Raw genomic sequence first — 17,876 nt, forward strand, 5'->3', positions numbered from 1 at the left:
TACTGCTGAATTTGAAAAATAGTGCCACTGGGTAAAAACACATCACTTAACAAAGTTTGGGGCACATTTGTTAATAGTATGTGATTACCTTGTCAACACTAATAGCAACCACAACACCATAATTGTGCCTTACCCCATTATGGCGGCATAGTTGCCTTCAGGTTTGGTATCATCCAATGTGTAGGCAACTGGAGCTTCCTCTCCTTCAATAATCATGGTTCCACAGTAATCTTAGAGAACAGCAAAATGGAACAGCATATTCATCACTCTATCAAACTATCCATTGCAGATATAATGAAGTGCATGTTTTTAAACTTGAGAAGCCCAAAGGCCAAATATAGCATGTCATACTCCAAACATATGAAGGCAAACCAAACTGATGTCAAAGGAGGGCTAAGTAGCCAGCATTTTTTGAAAAAAATCAAACCATAAGCCCTTTTCTGCAAAGAATAAAGCATACAATATTAGGAATTCATCTAGGTCACCATTTAATGAAAACTGGTTTTCCTTGCAGTTAATACTTGGGCTCCCTGTTTTCTCTTTCACAAGAAATCAGAATAAATCCAAAGATGTATACAGGAAATACCAGTTCATTACTGTAAAAAAGAAGAGACTGAACACTGACATTTTATAAGAAGTCACTTATTCTAAGTAGTTCTTTATTATCTGGAGGCAGTGTTTAGAGGAAAATTTATAGCACTAAATGCCCACAAGAGAAAGCAGGGAAGATCTAAAATTGACACTCTAACATCACAATTAAAAGAACTAGAGAAGCAAGAGCAAACACATTCAAAAGCTAGCACAAGACAAGAAATAACTAAGATCAGAGCAGAACTGAAGAAGATAGAGACACAAAAACCCTTCAAAAAATCAGTGAATCCAGGAGCTGGTTTTTTGAAAAGATCAACAAAATAGATAGCCCACTAGCCAGACTAATCAAGAAGAAAAGAGAGAAGAATCAAATAGATATAACACAAAATGATAAAGGGGATATTACCACCAATCCCACAGAAATACAAACTCCCATCAATGAATACCATAAACACCTCTATGCAAATAAACTAGAAAACCTAGAAGAAATGGATAAATTCCTGGACACATACACCCTCCCAAGACTAAACCAGGAAGAAGAGAACAATAACAAATTCTGAAATTGAGGCAATAATTAATAGCCTACTAACCAAAAAAAGTCCAGGACCAGACGGATTCACAGCCGAATTCTACCAGAGGTACAAGGAGGAGCTGGTACCATTCCTTCTGAAACTATTCCAAACAATAGAAAAAGAGGGACCCCTCCCTAACTCATTTTATGAGGCCAGCACCATCCTGATACCAATGCCTGGCAGAGACACAACAAAGAAAGACAATTTTAGATCAATATCCCTGATGAATATCGATGCGAAAATCCTCAATAAAATACTAGCAAACCGAATCCAGCAGTACATAAAAAAGCCTATCCACCATGATCAAGGCAACTTCCTCCCCGGGATGCAAGGCTGGTTCAACATACGTAAATCAGTAAACAGAACCAATGACAAAAACCACATCATTATCTCAATAGATGCAGAAAAGGCCTTCGATAAAATTCAACAGCCCTTCATGCTAAAATCTCTCAATAAACTAGGTACTGATGGAACGTATCTCAAAATAATAAAAACTATTTATGACAAACCCACAGCCAATATCATACTGAATGAGCAAAAACCTGGAAGCATTCCCTTTGAAAATTGGCACAAGACAGGGATGCCCTCTCTCACCACTCCTATTCAATATAGTATTGGAAGCTCTGGCCAGGGCAATCAGGCAAGAGAAAGAAATAAAGTATTCAAATAGGAAGAGAGGAAGTCGAATTGTCTCTGTTTGCAGATGACATGATTGTATACTTATTATCTGGAGGCAGAGCAGAGAGGACACGTATAACTAAAATTCATAGAATCCCAAACCCTCATTTCAAACATGCCCTTCAAAGACTCTTTCCCCCGTCAAGAACAACTGGAGAAACAATTGCAGCTTATCCTGGATAACAGTGTCTTCTTCAGTTCCCTCCTGAACAAAATACAGGCATACCTCAAAGATAATGTGGGTTTCATTTCAGATAACAGAAATAAAGTGAATATAGTAATAAAGCAAATTGTGTCACACAAATTGCTTGGTTTCCCAGTGCATATAAAAGTTATAGCTACACTACACTGTAGTCTATTAAGTGTGCAATAGAATTATGTCTAAAATATGCACATAATTTAAACATACTTTATTACTAAAAAAGCTAACAATCATCTGAGCCTTGAGTGAGTTGTAATCTTGTTGCTGGTGGAGGGGCTTGCTTCTATGTTGATGGCTGCTGACTGATCAAGTTGGTGGTTGCTGAAGGTTGGTGTGGCTGTGGCAATTTTAAAAAAGAAGACAACAATGAAGTGTGCCACATCAACTGACTCTTTTTTTTAAGAAAAATTTCTCTGGAGCCTGTGATACTGTTTGATAGCATTTTACCCACGGTAGAACTTCTTTCAAAATTGGAGTCAATCCTCTCCAACCCTGTCACTGCTTTATCAACTAAATTTATGTAATATTCTAAATCCTTTCTTGTCAATTCAACAATGTTCACAGCATCTTCACCAGGAGTTTCCATCTCAAGAAACCACGTTCTTTGCACATCCATAAGAAGCAACTCCCCATCTATTCAAGTTTTGTCATGAGATGGCAGCAATTCACTCACATCTTCAGGTTCCACTTATGATTCTAATTCTCTTGCTATTTCCACCATATCTGCAGTTAATTCCTCCACTGAAGTCTTGAACCCCTCAAAGTCGCTCATGAGGATTGGAATCAACTTCTTTCAAACTCCTGTTAATGTTGATATATTGACTTCCTTCCATGAATCACGAATGTTTTGAATGGCATTGACAATAGTGAAGGTTTTCAATTTACTTTGCCCAGATCCATCAGACAGGCAGGAGGACTGTAAGGCAGGTATAGCCTTACAAAATGTATTTCTTAAATAATAAGACTTGAAAGTTGAAATTACCCCTTGATCCATGGGCTGCAGAATGGACATTATGTTAGCAGGCATGAAAACAACAATAATCTCCTTGTACATCTCCATCAGAGCCCTCGGGTGACCAGGTGCATTGTCCATGAACAGTAACATTTTGAGGAATGTTTTTTCTTCTTAGCAGTAGGTCTCAAGAGTGGGCTTAAAATATTCAGTACACCATGCTATAAATAAATAGGCTGTCATTCAGGCTTTGTTGCTGTTTGATAGCATTTATAGAGCATAGGCAGAGTAGACTTAGCATAATTCTTAAGGATCCTAGAATTTCCTGAATGGTAAGTGGACATTGACTTCAACTTAAAGTCACTAGCTGCATTAACTCCTAACAACAGAGACAGCCTGTCCTTTGAAGCTTTGAAGCCAGGTACTGACTTCCTTTCTCTAGCTATGAAGGTCCTAGATGGCATTTTCTTCCAATATAACGCTGTTTGGTCTACATCAAAAAACTTTTGTTTCCGATCGGGTACGGTGGCTCTTGCCTATAATCCTAGCACTTTGGGAGGCCGAGGCGGGCGGATCACTTGAGGTCAGGAGTTCAAGACCAGCCTGGCCAACATGGTGAAACCCCATCTCTACTAAAAATACAAAATTAGACAGAAGCGGGGGCACCTGACTGTAACCCCAGCTACACGGGAGGCTGAGGCAGGAGAATCACTTGAACATGGGAGTCGGAGGTTGCAGTGAGCCGAGATCATGCCACTGCACTCCAGCCTGGGTGAAACAGCGAGACTCCATCTCAAAACAAAACAAAACAGTCTATTGTTTAATGTAGCCACCTCTTTCAATGTTCTTAGGTAGAACTTCTGGATAACTTGCTGCAGTTTCTTCATCAGCCCTTGCTGTTTCGCTTTGCACTTTTATATTATGGGGAGAAGGCTTCATTCCTTAAACTTCATGAACCAACTTCTGCTAGCTTCACACTTTTCTTCTGCAGCTTCAACTTCAATTGAAGAGAGTTGAGGGCCTTGCTCTGGATCTAGGCTTTGGCTTAAAGGAATGTTGTGGCTGGTTTGATCTTCTATTCAGACCATTCAGATTTTCTCCATATCAGCAATAAGGCTGTTTTACTTTCTTATCATTCATATGTTCACTGGAGTGTACTTTTAATTTCCTTCAAGAATTTTTCTTTTGCATTTACAACTTGGGTATTTGGCACAAGAGGCCTAGCTTTCAGCCTATCTCAGCTTTCGATATGCCTTCCTCACTAAGCTTAATCATTTCTAGTTTTTGATTTAAAGCAAGAGATGTGCAGCACTTTCTTTCACTTGAACACTGGGGAGACCACTGTAGGGTCATTCATTGGCCTTATTTCATTACTGTTGTGTCTCAGGGAATAGGGATACCCAAGAAGATGGAGAGATCTGGGGGAACAGTTGGTTGACTGAGCAGTCAGAATACACACAACATTTATCAATTAAGTTTGCCGTCTTATATGAGTGCTGTTTATGAAACTCCAAAACAATTACACTAGTAACATCAAAGGTGATCACTGATCACCATGACAAACATAATAATAATGAAAGTTTGAAACATTGTGAGAAGTACCAAAATGTGACACAGAGACACGAAGTGAGTATACACTGTTGGAAAAATGATGCCGATAAACTTGCTCAATGCAGGGTTGCCACAAACCTTCAATTTGTAAAAAGTGCAATTATCTGTAAAGTGCAATGAAGTGAAGTTCAATAAAAAGAGGTGTGCCTGTATATACAATTTCAAAAGATGGTGACAGGGCACTGGTGAAAATGTCAGGGCAGAGTCTGAAATGTTATAACAATATATTACTGCAGTGTACCACTCCTCCTGCTCCATCATTTCCTTGCAAAATTGAGGTTGTTTGAATAAAATTATTGTGGAAGACTCAGCAGCAAATGTTGGATAGAAAACCCAACAAGAAGATTTCAAAATAAGGAAGAAAGAACAGAGAAAGGACCTCCCCAACATGTGTGCATATGTGTGTGTAAGCAGACAAACCAGGAAGCCTTTTAAAGGGAACTTGTCTCTTTCCCTCCTCCTGCACCCCTCCCCACTGTGCACCTGTTAGAATCAATGTCCCAATCAGCCACTGGCTTGAGGGGTGCTTGAATGCCCTTCAAATGTGCTAGGGCAGGAAAAGATGTTGAGAAAGACTGAAGTATGTGAAGAAGAAATGTTTAAAGTCTAAGAACTCAAGATTTAAAAATACAAGAAAACCATCTTAGGAATCCCCTGTTATAAGAAGGAAAGAGAGAGAGGAGACAAATAGGACAAGATCTGATCAAAGAACATGTGCATACTGATCATGTAGGGATCGGCTGGACAGGACCAGCATAGGATGTCAGGCTGGCCAAGGTGGAGATACTGCTTTCTTGATGGAGGGGCTCCTTGGACATTTCCTTTTCAGAGTGAATCTGGCCTCTGAGTCAAGTGGGTGCACTTAGTGGAGGTGAAGGAACAAGGGGGAGAGAGAAAAGTCATGTTCATGCCAGGACAAGCTATGCAGCACGGAAGGGATTTCTGCCACTTGCAGATAGAAAGCTCAAGGGTCCCACTCATGCACAAAAAACATCTCATCAGCTTTGTAGGGCCTTACTCTTAGAAAAAGAGAAGTGATATGCAAGGATATCCAAACACTTAAAGAAGTTTTTAAAGAATAAAGGCAAAGACAAAAGCAGAAACAAATTCACAACTAACAAATGAACCAGAAAAACTATGGGAGGTGGGGTAGGTAGGGGGAGGGACCCAATAATTCAGGTAGTAGAAGAAATTTTCCCCAAAGTGCTAACTTTCTCAGAGAGAAGCAAAGCCATTGTAGCTCTGGGAGGTAACAAAGAGGCATGTTCAGAATAAAATAATTCAATAGAAGCTTTTGTAATGTAGGGGTGTGGAGACAGGAGCTTTGATGAGATGATAATAACATTCATCTGGATGAATAACTGAAGAAGTTTACCAAGGACAAAATTAAAGGAAAAAAATAATACAGGAATGTCCTATCTGACATAGTATAACATATTATAAACATGTTATAAAGCTACAGATATTAAAACAGTACAATGCTGTCATAGGATTAGATAATATAAACCTGTGCTTTCCAAAGTGGGAGTGTACACTAGACTGCACATCTAGATAGTGGAAGAAGATACTAGAGATTCTGGTTTTTCAATTTAAGCTTTCTAAAAAGTCTACTTTTCAAATGTTTTATAGTTACAACAATACAATTTTTCAGAGGTACTTGTGTATAATTTAGGAATATCTATAATGGTAGTTTATGTCTACATCTTTTAATAAGTAGAGCTGCAAAAATGTTTAGAACCCAGTGACGAAGATCAGTGGAACAGAAAGAATCCATGTATAGAATGTAGTAGGGGGAACCATCTTATGACAAATTGTTGAAAACTGATTCACTGGGAAAAAATATTTGCAATATAAACAGAAAAAAACTTTAATGAGCAAAGGTAATTTACAAAATGATACCTTGTTAATGATAAAAACTACAAATTATAGATAAATGAGGTAATTTCTCCTACCCAATTGACAAAAAATTTTTAAATATTATTAGCTGGTGTCTTAGACTGCTGGTGTTGCTATAAAGGGATACCTGAGACTGGGTAATATATAAAGGAAAGAGGATATTTATTTGGCTCATGGTTCTACAGACTGTACAAGAAACATGGCGCCAGCATCTGCTTCTCTTGAGGGCCTCAGGAAGCTTCCACTCATGACTGGAGGTGAAGAAGAGCTGGCATGTGCAGATCACTTGGCGAGACGGGAGGCAAGAGAGAGGAGAGGGAAGCGCCAGGCTCTTTTTAACAACCAGCTCTCATGGGAACTGACAGCAAGAACTGACTTATTACGTCAGGGAGGAGGACGGCACCACGATGTTCAGGAGGGATCTGCCCACATGACCCAAACACTTGCTTTTAGGCCCCACCTCCAACATTGGGGGTCAAATTTCAACATGAGATTTGGAGAAGACAAATATGGAACTTATATCAACTGGCAAGGATGTGAGAGGACAGAAACCCTAACAAAAATTTCACAGGTCTACCCAAATCAATTGACTTGATAATTCCATCCTACAGCATTTATCAAAAAGAAATGCTCCTATACAAATATGTAGAGCTATATGAAGGATGCTGTTTATTGCAGCATGGTGTATAATAGCAAAAACTTGGAAACAAGAAAAATGACTATCAACAGCAGATGTCTTGGGCAAACTCTGATGAGGCACACAATGATATACTGGTTATTCAGTTGTAGAAAGGGGGTAGATTTAAATGTACTGCTTTGGAGAGATGTCCATGGCGTACTGTTAACAGGAAAAAGTAAATTTCAGTATGATATGTATGATGTATGATTTTTTTTAAAAACATGTTTTTGGAAAAATATATTAACATATTTATTTAAAATTAAAGTTATATTTGTATAAAATATTTATTATATTATTTAACATGTATTTCCAGTACATATAGTTCTCTCTACATATATGTAGGGATGCTCACACACATATATTTAAAGTACAGGTTGAGTATCCCTATCCCTTATATGAAATGCTTGAGACAAGAAGTGTTTCAAATTTTGGCTCTTTTCAGATTTTGGAATTCTTGCATATACATAATGAGATTTGAGGGTGTGACTCAAGCCCAAATACCAGATTCATTTATGTTTCAAATACATCTTATACACATAGTATGAAGGTAATTTTATACAATATTTTAATAATTTTGTATGAGAAACAAAGTTTTGACTGTGACCCATCACATGAGGTCAGGTATGGAATTTTCTACTTGAGACATCATGTCGATGCTTCAAAAGTTTCAGAATTTGAAGCATTTTGAATTCTGAGTTTTCAGATTAGGGATGTGAAACTTGTATTACCTATGTATACAGTAAATCTTTAAGGATAAAAAATCTACATTTTTAACAGTGGCCCTATAGGGGAAGGAACAATAGAAGAGAAACATTTTTCACACACTTTTGTTTTTTGAAAGTTTTACGGTCATTATATTTACTTCTGTAATTTAGAAAAACAGGTATAGCTTCTGCCATTGAAAACATAAATTGATATAAATTAGATGTAAATATTTAAGGGAAAGTAGAAATGGTTCATAAATGAACAAAAGCAAGGAGACCACAAGAATTCAATGCACTGCTAACAGCCTACCCCTTCCACAGAAGTGGGCTAGAATGAGGGGCTGATGCATCCCGTGTAGGGTGGGGTGCTGACGGTGAGGGCGGCTAGACGGGATGTCTCGGTGGAAGGCCAGCAAAAAATAGGAGGCCCGTCCATGCAAATTCACAAAGATGTTACACACTAAGAGACTGGGAAGCATTTCCTGGGATAATCAATCTAAAAGCAATCAGGTGCTCTTACCACACACAGGAGGTGACCATGTGAGGAAATGGATATGTTAATTTGCTTGACCACAAATCATTTCACTATGTACATGTGTATCAAAATATTATGAAGTACACCTTAAATATCTACAATTAAAAATAAAATAAAAGCAGTGTTTAGCATGATGCTGGGATTGGGTGGGGGGTGTGGAGGGGAGAAGCAATCAAGAGTTGGCTACCGCTGTCTGTATCAAAATACAAAACGTTACCTTCTCTTTAATAACCCAAGCCACACCGAACATGTAAAACAAAACAAAGCAACATAAAACCAAAACTCTGGTGATTACTGACTGTGTGCCTGATATGTGCTAATCACGGTGCTGGATTGTTGGGGCTGCATAATTCATACCCTTCTATCTTATTACCTCATATTGACTGAGCTTGTATGTTACTAGTTAATTACAGTGTCTTTGGCAGTGATGTTGATAGTCTGGTGCAAAGCAAAGATCTTGTTATAAGAGTGAACTTCAGATTTCATTTCAGAAGCTTTCAAATAAGTGTCATTGAATACACTTATCAATGTAACAGGAATCATATTGGATGTGAGTCTGGAGCCCTACTTGGTGTTTCTATAATAGCCTAGAACTCAATACATTGTTGTGCAATTACCAGTTTACATGACTATCTTCCTCTCGAGTCTGGATTTTCTGGGCAAGGAAAAGTGCCTTTGAATTCTCAATGCCTAGCACTGTGTCTGGCATACAATAGGTGCCCAGTTGAAGAAATATATTAAAGTTGTAACTCAAAAGAAATCTCAAATGCTTTGGTGAGGCTATCTCATGTCAACAAACTTTTTTTTTTTTGAGATAGAGATGGAGTCTCACTCTGTTGCCCAGGCTGAAGTTCAATCATAGCTCATTCACTGTATCCTCCACCTCCTGGGCTCAAGCAGTCCTCCAGTCTCAGCCTCCTGAGTAGCTGGTACTACAGGCATGCACCACTATGCCTTGCCCACAATCATTTTTTAAAAGTCTTATGCAAGGCTCATTACGACAAGGACCAAGTCAGATTTTGAGGGTGGAGATCTTGGGTTTGCTTTTTGATACTAGTGCCTAACAACTTGCCTGGCACATAGCAGGCCTAAGATAAAGATTTGCAGGCATGAATGGAAAGTTACAGTTCCTCTCCATAAATAAAGGCACTCACACTCATTAAGAGAAGACTGTATTCCTGGTCCTAAACCTTATCTACTTGCCACCAGCCAGTCATTTAAAATGGGTGACCTGGGTCACAAGAGGAAGTAATTCAGCACCAGTGTGTTACACCCATTAGATTCAAAGACTAAAATGACAGGGCTCTTTGTGGTGGATCGCTGCACTGACTTTGCAAACAGTAGATTACTTGCTCAACTGATGCACCCATCCAATAGCAGTCCTAAACGTGATTATCTGCAATGTGGAGAATGAAGAGCCTGTGATGCAGCTGAAAAAGAGTAGTATACAGGAAAAAGCACCCTAAGGCAAAATTGTGGCACTTTCCCCATTTGCCTCCAACCTTCTTTCCGCAGTCTTGCTCCTCCTTGGAGTACATCCTGCCCTTCACCCTCGGTCCTAGATCCTGACTCTTCTTACGTGGCTTCCACTTGGAAGAAAAGTGGGTGCTACAAGAGCAAATATGACAAGATTCTAGCATTGTGCTGTCTGCGTGTGGCTACTTGCATTTATATTTAAAGCAATTAAAATTAAATAGAATTCTTATGCTTGTAATCCCAGCACTTTGTGAGGCCGAGGCAGGTGGATCATGAGGTCAGGAGACCGAGACCATCCTGGCTAACACGGTGAAACCCTGTCTCTACTAAAATGACAAAAAATCAGCCAGGTGTGGTGGCGTGCACCTGTAATCCCAGCTACTTGGGAGGCTGAGGCAGGAGAATTGCTTGAACCCGGGAGGCAGGGGTTTCAGTGAGCCAAGATCGCACCACTGCACTCCAGCCTGGGCAACAGAGCAAGACTCTATCTCAAAAAAAAATAAATAAATAAATAGAATTTTAAAATCTGATATCCAAGTCTCACTAGCTGTATTTCAAGTGTTCAGTACCCACATGTGGCTAGTGACTAGTGCTAGTGTATTAAAGCAGCTCTAGAACATTCCCATCATTGTAGAATACAGCACCTCAGTGAGCATCCCTGTAATATTCTACCCAGTTGAGTAGTACACTTGTTGAAATGTGCAAATGAATAGATGAATTTAATTTAATATGGTAGAATCGACACTAGTGAGAGAGAGCCAAGAAATTTTCAGAATCCCAACCTTTGTGATTGGCTTTATAAACCCATACTTTAAAACACTGAATTGGAAAAGACTACTCACCTTTTTTCACAAGATTTTGTGGGAGGATTAAATAAACATCTTGTTGATTTACAAAGAGTTGGTTATATTCTTTTTTTTTTTGAGACGGAGTCTCGCTCTGTCACCCAGGCTGGAGTGCAGTGGCCGGATGTCAGCTCACCGCAAGCTCCGCCTCCCGGGTTTATGCCATTCTCCTGCCTCAGCCTCCCAAGTAGCTGGGACTACAGGCGCCCGCCACCTCGCCCGGCTAGTTTTTATTTTTTAGTAGAGACGGGGTTTCACCATGTTAGCCAGGATGGTCTCGATTTCCTGACCTCGTGATCCGCCCGTCTCGGCCTCCCAAAGTGCTGGGATTACAGGCTTGAGCCACCGCGCCCGGCCGAGTTGGTTATATTCTAAGGAAAGTTAATTCCATGAGTTTGTGCCAATATATTTTATTTAAAAGAATTGTCCTTAGAACCTGGATTAACATTTTATGTCCAGTATTCTAACAAAACAGTTACATGCAAACACATGTGTTTAAGTTTTCAAAAGCAATTGCAACAAAAACAAAAATTGCCAAGTGGGACCTAATTAAACTAAAGAGCTTCTACACAGCAAAAGAAACTATCAAGAAAGTAAACACACAGCCTACAAAATGGGAGAAAATATTTGCAAACTATGCCCCTGACAAAGGTCTAATATCCAGAATCTATAAGGAACTTAACAAGCAAAAACCAAATAACCCCATTAAAAAGTAGGCAAAATGCATGAACAGACACTTCTCAAAAGAAGACATACAAGTGGCCAAAAAGCATATGAAAAAGAGCTCTACATCACTAATCATCAGATAAATGCCAATCAAAACCACGATGAGATACCATCTCACACCAGTCAGAATGGCTATTATTAAAAAGTCAAAAAATAAGAGATGTTGGAGAAAAAGGAGCACTTATGCATTGTTGGTGGAAATGTAAGTTAGTTCAGTCACTGTGAAAAGAAATTTGGAGTTTCTCAAAGAACTAAAAATAGAACTATCATGTGACCCAGCAATCTCATTATTAGGTATACACACAAAGGAATATAAATTGTTCTACCAAAAAGCCACATGCACTCATATGTTCATCACAGCATTACTCACAATAGCAAACATGGGGAATCAACATAGGTGCCCATCAAAGGTGGATTAGATAAAGAAAATGTGGTATGGATATACCATGGAATACTATGCAGCCATAAAAAAGAATGAAATCATGTTCTTTGCAGCAACATGGATGCAGCTCGAGGCTATTATCCTAAGTGAATCAATGCAGAAACAGAAAACCAAATACCACAAGTTACCACTTATAAGTGAGAGCTAAGCATGGGGTACATATGGATATAAAGATGAAAATAATAGACACTAAGCACTACTAAAGGGGGAGGTAAGAAGTAGGCAAGAGTTGAAAACCTACCTATTGGGTACTATGTTCACTACCTGGGTGACAGGATCATTCATACCCCAAACCTCAGCATCATGCAACATATCCATGTAACAAATCTGCACATGTACCCCTGAATCTAAAATAAAAGTTGACCTTTTTTTTTTTTAAATGCGTGCCTTAGCCACAAGTTTCTTGGACCTTCTTCTAAAGGTTTTTATATAAGGAAAATACTCACCCTTTTTCCTCCAGAAAGGCTCTTTATAATAAACTATACACTTGATGACTGAACCCAAAGGCACACGAGTGATCATCTGGTTTCTCATCATTGGCAGAGGGGGATTGAAGTGAATCTTCATGCCCAGAGTAGGAGGAATAGCACTAATCACATATTTAGCCTGAAAGAAAAGCAGCACGGTTAAACGGTGTTGCCCTGTTGCTTTTGTTTTTTCCCAATGATTCCCTCTCATTCTACCGTTGTCCCCTTTCAGTCTCTTAAAGAAGTGACAAGGATTTTGTTGAAACCTAAAGTAGCCTTTATTGTTCCTTAGTTCCAAACCTCCAATGACTTTCCATTGAACTTAGAGTCAAAGCCAAGTTTCTCACCATCATCGCCAAGGCCACACATGAAATGGGCCCATTAAATCACTGATCTCACCTCCTGTTACTTTTGCCCTCACTCCTCTTACTTCTGCCATTTTTCTTTTTCTTTTTTCCTTTTTTTTTTTTGAGACCGAGTCTTGCTCTGTCACCAGACTGGAGTGCAGTGGCGTGATCTTGGCTCACTGAAACCTCTGCGACCCAGGTTCAAGAGATTCTCCTGCCTCAGCCTCCGGAGTAGCTGGGACTACAGGCGCGGGCCACTATGCCCAGCTAATTTTTGTATTTTTAGTAAAGACAGGGTTTCACCACGTTGGCCAGGATGGTCTTGATCTCATGACCTTGTGATCTTCCCACCTTGGCCTCCCAAAGTGCTGGGATTAGAGGCATGAGCCACCACGCCCGCCCTGCTTGCCATTTTGATCACCTTGCTGTTCCTTGGTCACACCAGGCTTGCTCCCACTTCAGGGCCTTGGCACTGGCTGTTCCATCTTCTTCTCTCAGGGAGCCACATGGCTCAATCCCTTGTCCCCTCCAATTCTCTATCAGATATCACCTTCTCAGTGAGGCCTTCCCTGAGGACCTTATTTAAACTTGCATAACCAATTCTCCCATACCACTTTCTGGTATGGCCTCTCCCCACCTCACTGCTTGATTTTTTCCACATTAATTATCACTCTCTGACATACTTTATATTTTAACTATATGTTTCTTTACGGTCTTTCTCCTTCACTAGAAGGAGAATTGTATGTGGGCAGAGAATTGTATCTGTTTTGTTCACGACTGCGTTCCTAACTCCTAGAATAATGTCAGACACATAGGAGGTGCTTGATATTTACCAACTAAATATTTTCTGTGTTTTTCTAATTACATAAAAGCAAAATACAGAGGGTTGATAATACCTTTATATGTTTTTATAAATCCTCCCCCACCCCAAATAGTCTGGTTCTCTTTTCCTTTTTTTCAGTTAGAGGTAGCTTTTTCACTTTTGGCAAAAAGACTGTCTATAAAGTGTGCGACATTGTTGACTTCAGCTTTGATTATCTATGAGACTGTGGCCTCTTCCCACTTGTTTAAGTGTCTTGGTAACTCTGAGTGGAAAAATGTCAGACCAAAGTGCTTTTTTCCATTCTCTCACTCAACAACGATCACCACAGAAGACTTCTGTGACCAAATGTGGAGTGGGTTTTCCCCACATATGTAGCAAGCAAGCAATTCTATAGCAGACACCAGCCATGTGTCCTCTGAATTCAATTCAATTCTGACAGTATCTATCTGGAGATAGCTTCTGATCCTACAGGTTGAGGGCTCAGTCTCCAAGACTGTCCCCCACCTTCAGATGTCAGTCACAAGTCCAGCTTCCAGAACTTCTGACCAATCTGCTTCCAGTTGACATTCCGCTTCCAGTTGACGTTCCTACAACCCCTTCGAGTTTGATTAATTTGCTACAGCGGCTCACAGAACTCAGGGAAACATGTTTACTGTTTCATTATAAAGGATATTACAAAGGGTACAGAGGAAGAGGTGCATAGGGCAAGGGATGTGAGAAGGGGCATGGAGCTTTCATGCCCTCCCCAGGCATGCCATTCTCAAGGAACCTCCAGTTGTGCAGATATCCAGAAGCTCCCAGAACTTGGTCCTTTTGAGTTTTTATGGAGGCTTCATTATGTAGGCACAATTGATTAAATCATTGGCCACTGGTGATCAATTGAACCTTCAACCCCTTGCCTCATCCCCTCCCTGGAGGTTGGGGGGTGGGGCTGAAAATCCCAACCCTCTAATCCTTCCATGGTCTTTCCTGTGACCAGCCCCATTCTGAAGCTACTGAGGGGCTGCCAGCCATCAGTCATTGGCATCAAAGGACATCACTCTGGAGATTCTAAGAGTTTTTAAAGTTGTATGCCAGGAAACTGGGATGAAGATCAAATATATATTTCATGATATCACAGTTACCTCATACATCTCATGGTTTAGGGTCTCCACAAGGACATTTTCTCTTGTCTGGTCAATGTAGATCACAGGCCTCTCCAGCTTCACTCGGTCTCCAAGGAGGTCCATTATCCGCTCGCTCACTTGACCAGATCCGCCCACAAATTTCCTCTCCTGGAAAGAGAAAAGGAGGTGAAAGAGAAATGCAGAGATGGGCATAAGTTGCTAAATTGCTAGTTGTCCTCATATATCTCTACTCTGAGATGTCTAACATTTCATTTTGAGGCTGTGAATAGTGGCTTTCACCATGGTTTTCTAACTAGGAATTGCTGTCTTTGGACAAAATTACAGGATTTCTAAGTTACTTTACAAGCTATGCTCTTGTAGATTCCCAGGCTCCAATCTTAGCTGGACATCTTCAGAATGACCCCTATGTCCCACCTTTCTGGTTGTCATCCCTGCTGTCTGTCCTATCTGCAGTCTTTTGTTGGGAGCTGGACCTGGTGAAGCTGTACCTAAAGCTCTTCCCTAGCTTGCCTGAGCAGACCTAAGCCTGATTTCCCTTGCTCTGTGGCTCAAGCGCAGAACTTCCCTGCCTCCCACCATGTCCCTTTCCCCCAGACCAGTCTACTCCCTGTTGCAGGATGCCCATCTTATCCTGGGTCAGATGCCTGCTGTCTCTGTAGCCATCGAAGTCATTTCACCTCACTGTACCCACCTGCCCTGAGTCTTGCTAAAACTTCCAAATGTTCTTTTTTGTTTGTTTGTTTGTTTTTTATTTTTTATTTTTTTATTATACTTTAAGTTCTAGGGTATATGTGCATAACGTGCAGGTTTGTTACATATGCATACTTGTGCCATGTTGGTGTGCTGCACCCATCAACTCGTCAGCTCTACCTGGCTATGCCTACGGTTGACCTGACTGCCTCCTCCTCAATTTTCAGTTAAGGTCAGAGAAGGAGAAGGAGAAAGAGAAAAGGAGGAGGAGAAAGAGGAGGAGGAGGAGGAGAAGAGAGAGAAAGAAGAGGAGGAGGGAGAGAGAGAAGAACAGAACATGACAACCAAGCAGATTATCTAAGAACTCCAATCTGTTCCTACTGTGTCTAGCACAGTGCCTTATACAGTGCCAGGGCTCAAGAAATGGGCATTGAATGAACGAATAGATAAATGAATTCCATGCATAGTATGTGTTTTAAATTGAAAATGCATTTCTGACTTTCCTTTATAAACTTTCCAAGAAGTGCTCAAGATAAGCTTACTTCAGATGGTCTCCTACAAACTTACCAAATAATAATTGAGTGTATGGAAAATGGCAACAGTGCATAAAGAGAGACAAGCCTAGTTTTAAAATTACACTGGACACTGGGTTCTCACAGTGGGTACCTGACAACAGACTGTGCCTTACAAGAAACACTTTGAGCTGCCATGGTGATGCTCTAAAAGCCACAAGCCTGCTTCCCACTTCAGCAGTTCATGATTGAAGGATGATGCTGATCTTTCATTTCAGTAGCAGTGTTTTTCCATTGGGACAGTTGGGGAGTGGATGGATACCTGTCCTCCATTCGTTGTCGAGATGATTCTGGTTGTGCCTCCACACTGCTTCACATACCACAGGAACCAGAGAGCAGAGACCTCATGGGTTTCTGCAGTGACACACAGGTTCACAAAGAGAGTGCCAAGCTGCTTTGCAGATCTGCACAGGAAGAAACAAGAGCAAAATTGGCAAATGCAGGAGAGCAGCTTCTTAATTCTCTAAAAATTATTTGAGTAATACGTTTTCTTGGTTAAGTTTAGTACAATATGGTAAGGTCAAAAAATTGTCACTAGAATCTAATATTACAAAGCATGACATCAGAGGCTTTTGAAATATCATATTATTTTCCCTGTAAACAAAACACCTTACTCAGAATCAGCTTGTATTCCAGATTCTGTGCTTTCATGATTTCTCCCTACATTCCTGCTGCTCTTCCAGTGATCCCCATCTCAGTAAAAAGTACCACCATTTACTCAATGGCAAAAGCCAACACTCTAGAAATCAAACATTATTCCTCTCTTTCCATCGATCTTCCCCCATCCAATTCATTGGGAAGTCCCATTATCCCTCACCACATCACTCCACCTTCACCACAAATTTAGCATCCATCTGTTTCCAGGAGTACTGCAATTACTTCCTCCAGACTGGCCTCTCTGCCTCCATTCATCCTCACCTGGTATCTGTTCACCACACTCAAAACTGGAGGCTTTTCCCTCCCTCCCTACCATGGTGCTCTGTCTGAAGTGTAAATCAAATCATGTCATTTTCTTGCTTAAAAAATCTCCATTGTTATCCCATTAAAACCAGAATAAGATTCAGATCTTACACCATGGCTTCCAGAGCCCTATGTGATCTAGCCCATGCCTACCTTTTCTGCCTCATCTTGTACCCTCTTCTTTTTACTCTAATGTTTCCTTAGAAAGACATATTCTCATTTGTCTATGAAAATGACCACTGGCTTCCATATTCCCAGCACCCTGACATTCTCTATCATTTTGCTACTGTATAGTATCTTTATAACTCTTTTCACTGTCTGAAATGGTATTGATTATTGGTTTATTCTTTTTAATTGCTGTCTCCCCCCACTAGAATATCAACTTATGAGAACAAAGATCTTATGTTTATCACTCACCGCAGTGTCCCCTTTAACAAATGCCTGGAACACTGTAAGCACTCAATAATTACTTGTTGCATGATTGAACAAATGAATGATTGATGAGAAATATCAGTTAAACAGTATTTTTTAAACATCCATAACGTGCAAAGGATATGCTAGATGCTGTACCACACACAAAATTAGTCACAGTTATCTATTCAGTTATTTTACTGCCTAACAGAAGACGAGCTTAAATAATGGATGAGGGGACAAGCAATTAATAGAGCATAAATGGGTAAGCTTTTGCTTGACATTGGCAGGTAAATGGCGAGAAGTTATCACCTATCAGGAAGCACACCAGAAAGCAAATAATCTCATCCGATTTCAAGGACTCCATTATATCTAGCACATCCTAAAATTCATCAGTAGTAATGTGCACTCTGGGATATCTTTAATAAGGTCCAATCCTCCTTTTGACTTTGTTTTTTTTTTTTATTATTTATTTATTTATTTTTTATTATACTTTAAGTTCTAGGGTACATGTGCATAACGTGCAGGTTTGTTACATATGTATACTTGTGCCATGTTGGTGTGCTGCAT

At 40.0% G+C, this 17,876-nt stretch overlaps 1 protein-coding gene across 2 annotated transcripts in view; it reads right to left on the reverse strand.

Annotated features, from left to right (window-relative positions):
• MAOB (monoamine oxidase B) overlaps positions 1-17,876 on the reverse strand; it is a 120,142-nt gene that overhangs the window by 14,513 nt on the left and 87,753 nt on the right. For both annotated transcript variants that reach the window (XM_011938654.1, XM_011938655.1), the window contains 4 exons: positions 16,198-16,339; positions 14,671-14,820; positions 12,356-12,515; positions 134-230 (listed from right to left, as the gene is read on the reverse strand). In XM_011938654.1, coding sequence (XP_011794044.1) covers positions 134-230; positions 12,356-12,515; positions 14,671-14,820; positions 16,198-16,339 — 549 coding nt within the window. The remainder of the gene's footprint in view (positions 1-133; positions 231-12,355; positions 12,516-14,670; positions 14,821-16,197; positions 16,340-17,876) is intronic.

The sequence above is a fragment of the Colobus angolensis genome, unplaced genomic scaffold, assembly GCF_000951035.1.
Source record: "Colobus angolensis palliatus isolate OR3802 unplaced genomic scaffold, Cang.pa_1.0 Scaffold176, whole genome shotgun sequence".
In the NCBI taxonomy this organism is placed as follows: Eukaryota; Metazoa; Chordata; class Mammalia; order Primates; family Cercopithecidae; genus Colobus; species Colobus angolensis.